The sequence below is a fragment of the Canis lupus genome, chromosome 7 (genome assembly GCF_011100685.1).
Source record: "Canis lupus familiaris isolate Mischka breed German Shepherd chromosome 7, alternate assembly UU_Cfam_GSD_1.0, whole genome shotgun sequence".
NCBI classification, from domain to species: domain Eukaryota; kingdom Metazoa; phylum Chordata; class Mammalia; order Carnivora; family Canidae; genus Canis; species Canis lupus.
Window position 1 is genome coordinate 33,351,303 of NC_049228.1, and position 17,483 is coordinate 33,368,785.

The 17,483-nt window shown below is 39.3% G+C and overlaps 1 protein-coding gene across 5 annotated transcripts in view; it reads right to left on the reverse strand.

The window, feature by feature from the left end:
• Positions 1–8,924: 8,924 nt before the first annotated feature.
• The window catches only part of PLD5 (phospholipase D family member 5), a 414,584-nt gene continuing 406,025 nt past the window's right edge, over positions 8,925–17,483 (reverse strand). For 4 of the 5 annotated variants that reach the window (XM_038542689.1, XM_038542692.1, XM_038542693.1 and 1 more), the window contains one exon: positions 8,925–13,806. In XM_038542689.1, coding sequence (XP_038398617.1) covers positions 13,550–13,806 — 257 coding nt within the window. In that variant the 3' untranslated portion in view covers positions 8,925–13,549. The remainder of the gene's footprint in view (positions 13,807–17,483) is intronic. The other variant, XM_038542690.1, reaches the window with a different exon arrangement.

The window sequence follows — 17,483 nt, forward strand, 5'->3', positions numbered from 1 at the left end:
AATATCAATCTTTATCTTTAGTACTGTTTAATGTACCTTTATCTGATATCAACATGGCATTTGCACATATATTATTTTTCTATCTTTTGTCAGTAACTCTGTGTCCTTCTATATAAGGAAAATCTTCTTAAAGATAGATTTTTAAAAATTATTTATTTATCCATGAGAGACATACAGAGAGAGGCAGAGACACAGGCAGAGGGAGAAGCAGGCTCCCTACAGGGAGCCCAATGTGGGACTTGATCTCAGGACCCCGGGATCACACCCTGAGCCCAAGGCAGACGCTCAATCACTGAGCCACCCAGGTGTCCCTTAAAGATAGATTTTAATTCAATCAGGCAAATGTTATCTTTTAAATGGAATAGGGTTTTTTGTCTAAAATTAAGGTAATTATGAAATTTCAAGTTATATTACAAAGCAGCATTACTTAAAACAGTATAATACTGGGACAAAACTAGACACTTAGATCGAGAATACAACAGAAAACGCAGAAAAAACCCCCACAATTATATGGTCAATTAATCCTTGACAAAGGAGGAACAAACATACAATGGTGAAAAGACAGTATCTTCAACAAATGGTACTGAAAAAACATGGACAGCAACATGCAGAATGAAACTGGACCATTTTCTTTCACCATACACAAAAATAAACTCAAAATGGATTAGAGACCTAAATGTGAGACCTGAAACCATAAAAGTCCTTGAAGAGAGCATGTGTAGTAACATCTCTGATGTTGGACATAGCAACATTTTCCTAGGTAGATCTCCTGAGGGAAGGGAAGTAAAACAAAAATAAACTATTGAAAGTACATAAAAATAAAAAGTTTCTGCACAGCAAATGCTCAATAAAACTTAAAGGCAACCAGCTGAATGAAAGAAGATATTTGTAAATTATGTATCTGGTAAAAGGTTAGTATCCAAAATATACAAAGAACTGATGCAACTCAACACTCAAAAACCAAATAATCCAATTAAAAATATGCAGATGACAAGAACAGGCATTTTTCCAAAGAAGACATCCAGATGGCCAGCAGACACATGAAAAGATGCTCAACATCACTTATCATCAGGGAAATGCAAATCAAAACTATAATGATATATCACCTCACACCTGTCAGAATGGCTAAAATCAACAACACAAAAAACAATGTTGGTGAACATGTGGAGAAATAGAAACCCTCATGCACTGTTGGTACAGACACTGTGGAAAACAGTATGAAGGTTCATCAAAAAATTAATAATACAACTACCCTACAATCCAAGAATCACACTTGGATTTGGGTATTTACCCAAAGAATACAAAACCCATAAATTGAAAAGACACATGCAAGTGTTCATTGATAGATAGATGAATGAATAGATAAGAAATGGAATGTATACACAATGGAATATTATTAAGCCATAAAAACAAATGAAATCTTGCCATTTGCAACAACATAGGTGGAACTAGAGAGTATAGTGCTGAGCAAAATAATTCAGTCAGAGAAAGACAAATACCATATGATTTCACTCAATTGTGGAATTTAAGAAATGAAACAAATGAGCAAAGGTAAAAAAAAAGAGGCAGAAAGGCAAACCAAAAAACAGACTTGAGAATATTTTTCTTGTGTAAAGAATTCTATGGCCTTAGGCAGTTATTTCAGCATCCTGAAGTTATTACTCATTCTCCTGTTTGCGGGGTTCTGTTGTCCATTGAATGCTCAGCCATCATTTATACTGCTACTTTTCTGAAGGTAACATGTGTTCTTAAAAAATCCGTTTAATTTCATTGTTGTTAGTAGTTAGCTGTTTTACTATGATGTGCCTAGGAGTGGTTTTCTTTGTATTCATCTTGCTTGGGGTTCATGATTTTTTAAAACTATGGGCTCATATCTTTCATTGGTTTTAAAAATGCAGGTGGCTAAGCTGGAAGCATTACCAATTCCAAACTATCTGACTTCAGAGGCAGAGACCACTGGAAGCCCCGCTGATAGGGCTGGACTATTTCCAGTTCAACTCTACTACTCTTCAGAATCCCAACTGTAAGCCTAGGGCTTACAAGGGCCCATCTTGCTTAGTGGATCTGGTTTCCAGTATTGTATTCCTAGTCCTTGAGTCCAAAATTCTGCTCAGTATCTGTCCAAAAGCAACATCTGTGCTTTTGGAATTAGCAGATACCTCTGAGGACAAGTGGCTGCAAATTCTTACCTCACTTCTCTCAGTTTTGTCTCTCAGATTTTGACAATGTAATTTTTCTCCCTCCCTATCTCTGATGCATTCAAACAAATGTGGTATTAAATCTTTATCTAGCATTTCTAGATTTCTAGTTCTTTTTTTAGATTTATTTATTTATTTATTCATGAGAGATGCAGAGAAAAGGCAGAGACATAGAGGGAGAAGCAGGCTCCCTGCAGGGAGTCCAATGTGGGACTCGATCCCAAAACTCCCAGATCACACCCTGAGCGGAAGGCAGATCTCAACTACTGAGCTACCCTGGTGTCCTTCTAGGTGTTTTCTGCAAATAGATTGATCAGTACCACCTATTCAATCATAGCAGGAAGCAAAATATTCTTTAAGTTTCAAATATAGCATTTCAATTTTTCGTTTTTTTTTTTCTAAACTCTGAAGTCTCTGAGAGGAGAAATTATCTTATTCATCTTGGTGTGGCTAGCACTCAACAAAGAACTTGGAATACAATACAGGATTATTAGATATTTGTTGAACTAATGAATAAACACAGATTCTGCTTGGGATTGGTGGCAATTATGCTAATTATTTTTACCCTTTACCAGAAATTGAAAGATTGTTACTCATGAATATATATATATATATATGGTATATATACCAAGGGCAGGGCAGTAAGAACTGTCTCCCTTATGTGTAGTCATTTGGTTAATTTAGATCAACAAAAATTTTTTGATAGATCGACAAAAATGTCATTGATATTGTTTAGAATTGCTAATAGTGATTATCACATATAAAGCACATGATTTTCATTATTCTTTGTTTTAAAATTCAATAAAAAAGGATGTCTGTCTGCAATCTAGGGTGGACTGCTCCTACCAGATAACCCCTAGTGTGCCAGGGCTCATGACAGTAGAGGCAAGTGAGATGGTAGTGGGGGACATCCAGCTGGAGAGGAGTGTGTCCAAGTAAGTTAGGGGGGTGAGCTTTGACACACTTCATGCCCCCTGACTGTCCTACCTTTTACTGAGACTCAGGGAAATATTTCTCTGGATTAGATTGTTTTTAACTACACTTCTACTGATGAGATGGGCCAGATCACGGTTGGCAAATGTTAAAGAATTACTTGCTCCAACTGGAGGGATCCCATGTTTGTGTTTGCTTCCCATACTGGATTATTATTATTTTTTAAATTTTTATTTATTTATGATAGTCACAGAGAGAGAGAGAGAGAGAGAGAGAGAGGCAGAGACACAGGCAGAGGGAGAAGCAGGCTCCATGCACCGGGAGCCGGATGTGGGATTCGATCCCGGGTCTCCAGGATTGCGCCCTGGGCCAAAGGCAGGCGCCAAACTGCTGCGCCACCCAGGGATCCCCCCATACTGGATTATAAGCTCTGTTGAAGACAGAGACATTCATTGTTGTCTGTTCCATAGCATCAACTCTGTTACCGCAGAGAATTGGTGCTCAGAAATGTTAGTTACTTTGAATGATTCCCCCATGTTGTTTCACACACAAAACAAATACATTCATTAAATTTTTAATTCTTAAAACTCAGAATAATGTAAAGTATAAGTTTTTAGGGAATATATGACATCCAGTTGAAAGGCCCCTTTGTCTCCTGGGATAAAATTTTAAGAAAAATTGGTAATATGTAAATTAGAGGACCATTATTTGTTTAAAAGAGGAGGGAAACATGTATTTAAAAAATAGATGGTTTTATTTCATGAAGAAAATGAGACAGAGATTAGTGAGCAGCAAGCCTACACAGTAAAGGGAATTACCACACACACATCAAGAGATGAGCACACGAAATTCAAAGACAGACTGACTTGTGTCAGAAAACTTTGGACACACAAAGCTCAGCTAAGAACACATTTCTCTTTAGTTCTGCTCTTATTTACCTGTTATTTTAGATGTTTGCAGACAATGAAGTTCACCTAAACAGATATCTAGAACACATGGCCACATTAAAGAAAGCAATTTGAACCCCTTGTGTCTATGATTGCCTTTGCCTAAGCAATAAGTCAGCTGTTTGACATCTCTGAGCCAGGTATTAAGAGTGTGGCTTTTTTTTTTTTTTTTTTTTAATGTTTATCAATACCAAAGGTTAAGGTATCCAGTACTGTTTCCATTCATCCTTAGTTACGGAGTCATTCTGATCCTAAAATTCTTATATTCTTTATATTCTTAAGCATTCCTTACTTTTTATCCTCATAAATTTGTCCTCATTGTAAATGAAAAGCTCATTGATAAGTTTGTGTTATTCTAATTAACTATCTTAGTCATTCACACTATTCACTAAATATTTTGGATTCTCCACCATTTCAGAAATGTTGGTAGAACTGAATTTCTCAAATAGCACAATCTCATCCTTTTTTATGGTTGTGTAATATTCCATCATGCATATACACACCACATTTTCCTTATATATTCATTGGGGTATATTTAGGTTGCTTCCATGTCTTGGCTATTATAAATAATGCTGTGATAAACATAGGAATGCATATATCTTTTTTTAAAGATTTTGTTTATTTATTCATAAGAGACACAGAGAGAAGAGAGAGAGAGAGAGAGAGAGAGGCAGAGACACAGGCAGGGGGAGAAGCAGGCTCCACGCAGGGAGCCCGATGTGGGACTCAATCCTGGGTCCCCAGGATCAGGTCCTGGGCTGAAGGCAGTGCTAAACCGCTGAGCCACCCAGGCTGCCCTAACTTTTTGAATTAATGAGTTTTTAAAGAGTTAGTGTTTTTATTTTCTGTGGGCAAATATCCAATAGTGGAATTATTGGGTCATATGGTATTTCTATTTTTTGAGGAGCCTCCATACTGTTTTTCACAATAGCTGCACCAGTTTGCATTCCCACCAACAGTGCACAAGGGTTTCTTTTTCTCCACATTCTTACTAATGCTTGTTGTTTCTTGTCTACTTGATTTTAGCAATTCTAACAGGTGTAAGGTGATAGGTGTAAAGGGACAGATGGTAGCTACACTTATGGTAAACATAGCATAACTTATAACCTTGTCAAATTACTAAGTTGCACACCTGAAACTAATGTAACATTGTGTGTCAACTATACTCAAATTAAAAAAAAAAAAAACACCTTGTGGTTTTAAGCCACTAAGATTTTGGGATTGCTTATTACTATGCTTCATCAGTCAGGCAAGTAGGGCACAAACACATAATAAGGTGGAGGGAAAGAGAAAGAGAGAGGACTGGGTTATCTTTTGTGGGCTGGCTAGGCAAGTCTGAAATCCTCAGTGTAGGCTGTGGAACAGGTAGACAGGAACCCAGTCATAAACTGGTGCTACAGTCCACAGGTAGGATTTCTTCCTCATCAGGATGTCTTTAATTCTGCTCCTATGGCCCTTCACCTGAATGAATCAGGCCTAATTAGATTTTTTTTATTTTTTATTTTTTATTTATTTTATTTTTTTATTTTTTATTTTTATTTTTAATTTTATTTTTATTGGTGTTCAATTTACTAACATACAGAACTAATTAGATTATCTAAAGCAATCTTCCTTACTTAAACTGATGATCGACTTTAATCACATCTACAAAATATCTTCCCAACAACCCCTTTGGTTAATGTTTACTGAATACCTGGGGGCTATCACCCATCTGAACAGACATGTACAACTGAGCATCATGCTGGTGTGACATAATTAGCCTACCCTAATTACATGAAAATATTAAATTAGCAAGATTTAACTGTCAGTAGATCTTAGACTTAAATGATCTACCTCATGCATCCTTTTCACATACATGATGACAAACTGGCTGAGTGACAAGATTCAAAATAAGAACTTTATTTTCAACCCATAAATGAAATGCTAGTTTTTGTGGCATTCTTTTCACTTTTGAATTGGTGTCCACAACAGGTTTCCATATGAAATGGAACACAAAAACTGTTGACCTTCTGATATTACCAATCCCTACCCGACTATAGTAGGGAAAGATGCCAGGCTAACTATGCCTTGACTGCCCCAGTTTCTCTGGTCCCTCATGGCAACATGAAGACCTGTCTTCCCTCTTTAGACTGCTTGGGACAGTGTAACTTTCATCTTCCACCAATCTTCCTGTAAGCTATCCACTTGCTCTAAGTATTCACCATATTATTAGCAATTTTTGCATTTATTAAGTCAATCAGAATATGTATTTAAAAACAATTTCTAAATTTATAACACATCTGTCTCTGCTTAACTCAGTATGTGTTCTATGCCTCATTTTCCTCATATAGTTTAAAAACAAAGATGGATTTGGGCTTCAAGATTAATTTTTCTCTTAGTTCCAACAGTCACTGTGTCTATGGAGTAGTCATCTCCTGAATGGATTTTTCATCTGTGTCCTCAGTGGCTTTCGTTCATCTTGATGAGTCCAGCATATTTGGCAACAACTGATTCTATGTTCACATTTGCAGAGTGGATCCAGGTGATTTACTGTGGAGATGGCTAGTTTGGGTCTGTGTCTAATTAAGACATAGTTGCTACATCACTTTTGTTACCTCCTCAGGATATTCTCCTGGGAATAGCTGTAACTTTGAGAAGTGTGTTAGGCCCCTCTGGATGTAAGTAAGGAACAGACACACAGTCAGGTTATCTCAATTAATGTGAGTTTATTTGCGTTGATACACAAGAAAATATGAAAGATAAGAAAACAACCCAATAATCACAAAGTCCAGCCTTATCATTCAGGGATCAATCCTTACTCCAGTAACCTAAAAGCAGATGGGGTGAGTCAATAAGAACACTGGGTGTCTCACCTGCAGAAGTGTGCTGTTACTGCTCTAAGGTTGCATCATTAGAGTGACTTCACTCCTTTCTATTTTGGCTGCTCTTACTACTGCCAATTTCCTTTCTATATCTCATATTCAGAGTCCTTATAAAGGAGGGCTCTGGATGGTGGGGTCAGATGCCATCCAACAAGAACACAACTGCTGGATTCATCTCTCTTCCTAGGCCACCCTCTCACCCATAACTGAGTTTCTTTGAGTCATGGTACAGTTGGCTGTGGCCAGTGAGGAGTGTTCATGTGACAGAAACGTTTTTCTGCTCATGTAGGAGATATGGATATGGTCTCTAGGAAAACTATAGAACCAGCCAGGAAGTATGGATAATAATACACGGCTTTACTCCTGGGGACAAAAGACCTTTTTTTTTTTTTTTTTTTTTTTTTTTTTTATTTTTTTTATTTTTTTTATTTTTATTTTTTTTTCCTTTTTTTTTTTTTTTATTGGTGTTCAATTTACTAACATACAGAATAACACCCAGTGCCCGTCACCCATTCACTCCCACCCCCTGCCCTCCTCCCCTTCTACCACCCCTAGTTCGTTTCCCAGAGTTAGCAGTCTTTACGTTCTGTCTCCCTTTCTGATATTTCCCACACATTTCTTCTCCCTTCCCTTATTTTCCCTTTCACTATTATTTATATTCCCCAAATGAATGAGAACATATAATGTTTGTCCTTCTCCGACTGACTTACTTCACTCAGCATTCTCGTGACACTTTCTTATGGAGGATTTCCAAAGTGCTCTATCAATGCCATAACTTCCTTGAAACTATGGTGTTGCCATTCTCTTACTACATTTTTTGGGGGGAGAATGTTGCCTTGAGTAACATGTACTTTCTAAAGAAGTTGGTAATTTCCACTTCTAAGCAAAAATAAGTGAAATTGTAGATTAAGCTCTGAATCACATGAATGTTGTTGGGTCATATTTTCTGAGATGTCTTTAAAGATCTTCCTCTGTAATACTGGAAAGTCACAGATAATTTCAATATTTTTAATCCTGGAATTTGAGGTTGTACTCCCAAGATCTGTTGTATACTTATGTTGGGAAACTTTAAATTAGAAACCAGATTTTTCCATGTTTGTGTCTTACAAGGATCTCAGTATTTCTCAACCATTCCTAAGATTTTTTTCACCCATGGAAGATAGTAGAGTCCATAAAGGAATTAACAATTTTTTAACGTCTGGGGCCAGAAGGAATGGATTTGCTAGCCAGATATCCACTTTGTAAAAGGAGAAATTTTTTCCTAATTATTCTATGAAATAAAAATAAATCATAGATAATCTTTGCTCTTACTATAATTTAATTGGACTCCTTGCACACCATTGTCTCCCATTAGATTGTTAGGCCATTTTTTTTAAACCTGAAATTCCAGGATTCAGAAGCAGCTGATAAAATCAAATTATAATTGACTACTGTAGATTAATCAAATTGGCTTTGTTAAGCCTTTGTTAAGCTCTCAAATGACAGCTATTAAGAAGTATGCCTCTTCAGATTTCATCCCTGTATAAAAAGGGTACCCACCATGGACATTCTTTCAGAGAAAAGATGTCTCAAATCCAAGTTACTCTAGCAAATCAACAAAACTGTACTCTGTGTGGGTCTTGTGGAAAGGGACTGTAGTCACCACTCCTGATGTGGTGGCTCGAGGAGGTCCTCAACTTCTGAGTGGCCAAATAGGAAGGGAATTTGTACATTTGGAGTGGTTGATTTGGATGGCTTTCAAGGAATCCTCTAGATCTGAGATTCAATTTGAGTCTGTTGAGCAGACACCAGGTGTATTTGATTATAGGTTGAAGCCTGGGAATAATAGAATGTGGTGGGTAAGTGCATGAGGCAGCTGAGCTCATACTCTTTTTCTGTCACTGAGCCAGAGTGTATGGTCTGGAAGCTGAAGAGAAAAATAAAGCCTCATTTCACGGAACAAAAAAACCATATAATGTTTACTTTTGAAAAAATCGAGCATTTGGTTATATGAAAGGTTTGAGAATTTTAATGATGCCCCCAAATTCAGCCCTTTGTCATACCAATTTATTTAGGGATCTTAAGGTTAATAGTATAGATATGTCCAGGTACAACTTTATCCTGTTTACATAAAGAAACATGAAAAATCCAAGATATCCTTTGTAACAGAGTCAGAGTTTAGTAGTTGAACGTAACAGAAGAAAATGCGGAATAGCCTATTAAATCTCTCATTTCTTTTCAGGGAATTGCCAAAAGAAGCAGAAGTGATCAGTGACCTTTTTTAGAACTCTGTAAGTACAAGATTGCTGATGGGTCAAAAATAAAAAAAAAAATTCAGTTTTTGCTATTTCAAGAAGCTTCTGAAGAATGCCTATCTAGTCACCATAAAAAGCAGTATCTTCATAATTCAGCCACTGGATGGGAAGTCTCTCAAACAGGAAAGGCAGGCAATGAACTGGAGTTGACTTCAGGGCTATTAAAATGTCTCCAGCAATTTAAATCAATAAGGTAAAAATGATGAATAGCTATTTGGTTACCAGCATATAAAAGAAAAAGAAAAAGCTAAATCACAGCAAGTGGAAAAATGCTGAATATGGGTTCATTTATCCAATCTACTGTAGGCCAAATGGACATTATTATATGAATTTCCCCCTTCAAAAGGCTTATAATAAAGTGCACCAGTCATTGAGAGTAAGTACAGAAATCCAAAGAATCGAACATTTGTCCACAATGTATGGGGCTGTTCATTAGGGACTGCATCTGCACAACCAATAGCAAAGTGTCTATCATTTCAGAAGAGAATTGTCCCATTGCAAGTGAAGGCAGCTCTTTACAACCCTTAAATGTTAAAGATAATAGAATGAATTTTGGACAGAGAAACTCACACAAGTGATTATACATATGAAAAAAAGGCAGATTCTGGGATAGAATTCCTGAGACAGACGGACCCTGGGTCTGATCTTATCAAGAAATTCTTATAGTCTCTTTATTTTGTTTTCCCCTGGAATTTAGTTCAATAAAATCTTCTAAAAACAAACAGAATGAATCAAAGTCACTTGAGAATAGCCACAGGCTGGTGGGAAATGAGCTTCTGTCGGTCCCAGGTTCAGCGAGGCACTTTGAACAAATCAGTAACTGCAGTAACAAAACACAGTTTTAAAAGGGTAAGATCAACCAACAATGTGATCAGACCCATCTCACTGAGAACCAGTTCAGCAGTGAGACACACCAGAGCACAGGAACAGCCTGCGTAGAGAAAGGTGCCCAGAGCTACACTGATGTACAGTTTTCCACAGCTCTTTTGTTTTTTTTTACTGGGTCTGCTTTGACTTTTAGACACGAGTTTTCATGCTATGTGCCACGACACTGTGGAAATCCATGAACATCTATTTTGAGGTCCTTTAAAGACAGTGGGGACATTTTCAGTGTGCCTCGCTTCTATCATTATCAGGTATCCAAAGCATGGCATTCAGAGAGCATGGATATCATCCAGAACGTTCCACTTCCTCTCCGGTGGCTTGATAAGCTGTGATTTACTTAGCTGATACACTGGTAGCCAGTGGCAGTGCAGAGGGGGCCAACAGTGTTAATGTTTGACAGTGTGTGTCAATGACTTGATTTGGGGGTGCTCAGTGCTATGTGGCTTGGGAGGACAGCAGGCTACACAAAAGCTGTTTCATGCATATTTTTGACTGGACGGCCCATCAGAAGGTCTTACTGGACCCCACAGTAAGCAGAAGTATTCTCGTAGAGTGAATCACCATTTAAAAATCAATGTTTGAGAATAAATAAGGCACTTGGTTAATGTAAGTGGCACAGAAATCTAAACTATGGTCTTGAATTGTGTTTGCATTCATTTTCATATTCCCCTTTGGGAAATAACTCCTGGAATATTTATGGAGAAAACAGTGGAAGTTAGCAGTTAGCCTCTTGCTCCTAATTGCTCCAAGGACATCATTAGATTGTCTCAAATTGTTTTTATTTTGCCTTTTATCTCTCTTGGGAAATAATTCAAGGGGGAATGGAAGTTGTTTGTCTATGTAGCAAAGACACGGAGTCAGAAAAGAGGAAGGCCACTCCTAGAGGAGTAGATAAAGCATCCAAATGCAAAAGAAAGGTCTGCCGAATTAAATGCTCTCTTAGGAGACCTGGGCCCGTTTAAGACACTCTCTGTGCGGGGCTGTTTTCCTGGCTATCTGGAGGCCAGCATTGCCTCCTGAAGTCAGTGGCCTGGCTGAAGAGGTGGGGCGCTGGGTCAGGGAGGGCTCTGCTGCTGGTGGTGCTGGTGGCACGAAGTCCTGGACACAGTTCCTGGTGCCACCTTATTGATGGTCTCAAAGCGAACTGGTAAAGGCCATCATTTGATAGAGGACACAGTTCTCTCCTATCACATGCAAAAGCAAGGGACAGTGAAAGGGGCCCCATTACACCAAGCCAATGCCTGTCCCATGGCTATGACATACAGTCCAGGAGACAACAGTGCTCTCCCCTTCAGACGTCCTTTCAAACCTAGCCCTGGTTGCTCTTCTTTGCCCAGGATTGAACTCAGGATGTTTGTTTGTCTCCACACCTTGTCTTTGCTTGTTCTTTTGTTTTCTTTCTTTTTAAAATCATTTCCAAAGCAACCCTTACTAAAATGATTGACAGAAACACCCCCCTACTCAAATAAGGACTAGGGATATATGGTAAATATTTAGAGTCTCAGGGCCTGGCCAGTGTTGGTGAATAATTCCATTAGGAATCTCCCAATCCTTCCTGCTGTCTTCACTGATGGGCCATATATCCAGTAAAGCCTATCTTGGAAGCAGCAAGAAAGAAGCTATGTGACTGCTAGCTGACCAACAATGGCCTTTCTACACAAGTCAAACCCACTGGATGAGATTCATAGCTCCTTCCATCACTCAGCTTGGCAGAGTAGAAATAAGTCTCTAGATGTAAAAAATTATAATTGAGATTGCTTTTCTTTGTTCTGAAAACACATATTTATGCTGGTCCTAAAGAACAATTCCTGGCACAATGTCTCATTTTATATGGATGTTACTTATGTCAAAGTGACCCAACGAAATGTTCCATCAAAATGATGACAATCCTGATCTCTAGCACGGTTTCTGAGTTACTGTGTTCACCCACATTTGCAGCTGGAAGCTGTGCATTTGTTTTCCCTTGTAGGTTCTCTGGAAGAACCTGGTATTGATTATTTCAGGATACCACAAAGATTAGTTCAAGAAAAAGATTATACATCACAATGCTTAGCATTTATATAGGTTCTTTTGATTTCAAAACAAGTTATAAATATTTCCTACCGTGACAACATCTACGCGAGGTAGGTGAGTATTACTGTCCCTACATTACCAATAGAAACCCGAGGCCAAAGAGTGCAGGACTCTATTCCAGGCCCGAGGGGGTCAGGAGCAACCTAAAGACTGGCATCCTGATGGCCTCCTGCTCTGGGCTCTAAGGAGGCCATGCCTGTTTCTAGGGTGGCAACGGTCTCCATTAATATAGGGTTATATATTGTATAGATATAAAACAGCAACACACAACGACATTATAGAACAATAATCCAATATTTTTGTTTCTTAGTAAAATATGTTAAGCACAGTATTTAAATTGCATTTCTCTGAAAAGCATTTGGTATATTAAATAGCTCTATAAAGGTTTGCTGGCATACCCTTAACAGCATAATGAATGATTCTAAAGAAATTAAAATCCACAGATGCATAGAGATCTTTCCTTTATAATACCATAAGCTAAACAAAAATGTGAAAAACTACTTTATTCTCATAATGCAGACCTATAGCTTGCTGGATATTTGCAGGTAGCTACCTAATTTATCTGAGCTTGAGACAAAAGATACATATTGCTGGCTGTGGTTTTAAACTATTAATTTGAGGGGGAAATGCAGTTGAATGGTGAAAATTAAAGACTGCTATTTCCACTTGTAATCCATTCTGAGGAATTCATATATTTTCAAAAGACGTCACCATACTTAGAATTAGCATGGAGGTGAACAGAGGGATGCTGATGCTAAAAAAGAACATTCTCTGAGAAGAGAAAATGTACCAAGTAAAAGGTACGGTATCCAGAGATAATGAGCAAGGAGGTAAAAGGGTGGTTTTCAAGAGTGCTGAGGTTGGCATGAGATGTCAGCTGTTCATGCTCAGAGGACTGCAGAGGTCTTGGAGACGGTTTACGGGGTAAATACTTGGCTTGATCAGTCCCTTGGCTGCGGTGAAAGCCTTACTCACCTCTCTAAGAAGCAGTTCTCAGAAGGGTGTGAAAGCGTTTACCTCATGCTAAGCTTTGTTAAGAACCAACCAGGTGAGTTGGCAGGAAAAGTTCTAAAACTAGGAAGGAAGAGGCATCAAAGTCTTAAAATTTGTATGCAAACATAAAAACTAACTTCCAAGCTGAAATGACATTCTCTGTCAGGAGTAACAAATACAAAAGTCCTAAACTGAGCGTACACGCCGCTAAGATACTGTGAGATAAGATATTACATGGCGTTCGGAGAATATTTTTTGTAAGTGTGCTTTTTCCCTAAAAAAGACATATTAAATTGTTTTTCTCTCCTCAAGTCCTTTATATATAAATAGGAAAGACAAGCTGTCCTGTCAGTTTTTCCTTCATGTTATACGCTGGCGGGGTCCTTCGCGCTGGCGCTGTACGTGGCAGTTTTGTTGTTGGGGGGTTTGAGTCTGAACAGGCTGGAGCAGTTGGGCTGTTTGGTAGGCTGCAAGGTCCTGGCATAGGGGGAGTACCAGTCCCTCTCAAACACATCTTTAAGCTGCTTGATGATGCTCCTGTTGTTCCTCACATCTGCTTGGTTGATAACAAGGCCTGTGCCAGCGTTCTGGGTAAAATCATTCCCTACCCAGTCAAAATTGCCTGCAAACAAACAAAGGAGAGAATGGTGCCGAGTTAAAATCCATGGGGGAATAGTCCCCATTTAATGAAACACTGAGCAGACTCCATTAAAAAAAATAAAATGACAGGGAGATTGAATTGTGTTGACAGCTCAGGAAAAAAAAAATCCAAGAGGCTTTACATATGGCATATTAATATTTGCATATTATTTTGGCATTTTCTTCAGATTTGCTCAACTTGAAACTCAAAACAAGGAATCTGCTGGGTTTTTTTGGTAAATGTTATTTCTTATTGACATTCACAAGACACACTAAAAACAGCAACATTTAAAATATATAGGGGTACACTTAAAAATCCTGTGAACAATTACTACCTTCTCAAAGAGACAACGTCTGATTCATATGTACAAATGAGGGAGGGATTCTAGTTACAATGCTTACAAGCCTGAAATCAGAGAAGGAGGATCAGTTCTTATCTGAATACACCAACCTTTCCTTGCTTGGGCTGTAAGTCATCTCGGTTCCAGGATCTGGCTCCTTAGCCCAGAAATCAAGGCAGTTCTATGATACTAGGCTCCCCAGAACAGCTGCTTGGTGTTAGGTAGTGTATTGGTTTGCTAGGACTGCTGCAACCAAGTCCCACAGACTGAGTGGCTTAAATAAGAGAAATCTATTGTCTCATAGTTCTGGAGGCTAGAAGTCCAAAATCCATGTGTTGGCAGGGTTAGTTCCTTCTGAGGGCAGAAATGGGGAATCTGTTCCAGGCCATTCCCCTGGTCAGCTTCTCCCTGTGTCTTTTCACATGCTCTTCCCTCTATGCATGTCTGTCTCTGTATCCAAATTCCCCGTGTTTATAAGGGCACCAGTCAAATTGGATCAGAGCTCACACTGATGACCTCATTCTAACTTGATTACCTCTGAATAGACCCTGACTCCAAATAGGGTCATATTCTGAGGTACTGGGAGTAAGGACTTCTAACCTACGAATTTTGGGGGGACACGGTTCAGCCCTAGCAGGTAGTAAAGGCTGGAATCTGTCCCAGAAGGGGCTAACTGTATGTCACTCACGAGTAGCCCATCTTCAAGGCAGGAGTAGGTAAAAGGAGAGAGTACCCCAAAGTCCCACACAAATCTCCTATCTTGGCATCCATTGGGAAGAATGTCCTAGTGGAAGAACAAAGTTTCTTCTCAGAATGGTTCAGTACCATATATTTCTTTGATCTTTTTGTCCTTCATTTAATGCACATTTACTGAGTGTCTAACATCTACTAGGTAGGTATATGGGGCCATGATCTACACCAGAAAATGGCAGTCCCTGACTCCAAGGAGTCCAGGAAGGAAATACCATGATTACAATACCAAGAGATGTATGCATACAATGCCGGAGGGCAAGGGAAAAGAATTTCTAACTCTGGCTAGATGAGTCAGGAAAGCATTTTGTTGCATAGTGAGAAAAGTACAGAAACTTATCAATTAGGGAATTAGAGAGCCACACCCATTAAGGGCTGTGGACAAACATATGATCAGGATCTTGGAGCCTGAGAGGGAAGAATTAGGGATGAAGTTGGGATATAAGGGTGTTAGTGGGGAGAGAAACTGTCCTTTATTAAGTGCCTACTACAAGCAAAGTGCTAGGCTTGGCATTTGTATCCATTATCTCTCATGGTTGGCAGGATTTACACCCACTTCACAGATGAGACGCTGAAGGCTCAAAGAGGTGAACAGGTTTGACCTAGAGTGGACCCAGGTCTCGACGAACTACCTATAATACCATAAACGAAGCAGTGTTCTTACTAAAAAAAATTTAGCCGCATCCAGACTGACAAAATGATTTCATAAATTACCACCTGCCTGGGTCTGGCCTAAGCTCCCAGTTTTATGCTCCTCTTTGGTTCAGAGCTGGTTTCATAAAGAAAACCAAAGGCTTTTTAAGTGTAGAGCTTGATTTCCAGTCCCTCAGCGGCTCTTCAGCCGTCACTGTGGGAATATTTGCTGAATAAGACACATCCTTGACCTAAGGCCCTGCACCATCTGTGCGGGGGGGAAAAACATCCACAGAGAGCTTCATAGTGCTCATCCTTGGGCCCTCCGCTGCTCTCTGGAGCCCACATGTATCAACTTCCCTTTCTATACAGCATGACCTGGAATAGTGCAAGTGGTTCCTTGTCTCTCATTGTACTCCTTGAGTTTATTCCTCAGGGTCTAATACCAAGTCCCTCAATCAGATATTATTAGCATAGAGAATGAACTCTTCTCTCTCTCTGTCCTCCATTTCATACTGTCTCCCGTCATGCCCCCAAACACCACACAGATACCCCTGATGGCTTCATGATAGACATAACTTTGGACGAAGTTTACTGCTAGAAGTGAGTGAACTGTCCACAAAACGGTTCGTGATATTGCATTGGAGTCTCTTTGCCAGTGCTATGTTTCTGATCACGTGCTCTCAGACACATAGCCATGCTCAGAGGCTGCAGCTTTGTGCAATGCTCAGTACCAGGTACATGCAGGCTTGGACTTCTTAAACTGGGGAGTAGTAGCTACTGCAAGTTAAGAATTATTTTGGAGCCCACTGGCAGGTAGCACTTCTGAGTCATCCCATCAACAGGAGACTCCTGTGTTCTTGTACACCTTTCGAGGACCTGTGGATAAGACACTAAATTCTCATTCCTACAGCTGAATGCCAGGCAGTGAATTATTTCATTACATTATCTCTTTCAATATTCACCACAATCATATGAGGTGATAATACTCCATTATACTGAAGGGGAAATTATGGCACAGAAAGGTTAGGTAACTTGTCCAAGACAGGAGTGAAAATATATCAGAGCTGAGTTTCAGTCAGGTCTGACCCCACAGCCCATGCTTAACTTCTGTTCCATGTCACCTCTGATCCTAAAGACCTGCATGGTACCAACTGTGCATTTTCCCCAAGACTTCAGCATCAGCCACCAGGACTGGAGCATCAGGCCACACCTCCACTCCTCTGTAGACCACACTCCCTAAAGGACACAGATGTGGAAATTCGCTTTGGAGTCAGTGTGAGGAGAGGGAAAGATAAGGGGAGAGAAGTGACCAGATTTTGGAGCCTTATTCTGTGAGATTCAGTTTTCCCTTCAATACAGTGGATGGAGCCAAGATACTGTATCTTTGATTCTCCAAAGCTTTAATTAGGTTCTTCTCAGGAATTATAGCACTAGGCCGACAGAGTCATTCCTCCACCAGTGTGATTATATTTTTCCACCTTTTACTTTCTCATGGGTTGGCTCAACTTCAGAATAATGTACCTGCTTCAGTGTTTTCTCAATTGTGTTTGTTTCACCTGGTACTGAGACTGCCATTTCAGTTTTCCAAATTCATGTTTAGGTCCAGGTGGCAGGAGAATGTGGTGCCATCCCCAGGAACCATGGTGGGGGTACACACAAGCTCACTGGGAAGATATATGTGTCTCAGTGAGCCTTCTGAGTGCCTCCAATTAACCTACCATCCCCTTGTCAGCCCTCAAACAATTCAAACCATCTTCTGGACAAATTTGCCAAGTCAGATTCAAATGTACTCCAGAGAATTCAAAATTAGACAGATGATACTGTTTGGGGGATCTTCTGTAAGTCTTGTGAAGATTTAATGAACTATAATTCCATGCAAGGTCTAGTGTAGATTTTTCTTAATTCAGCATTCTCAGCAGGTGTCTGAGTGACG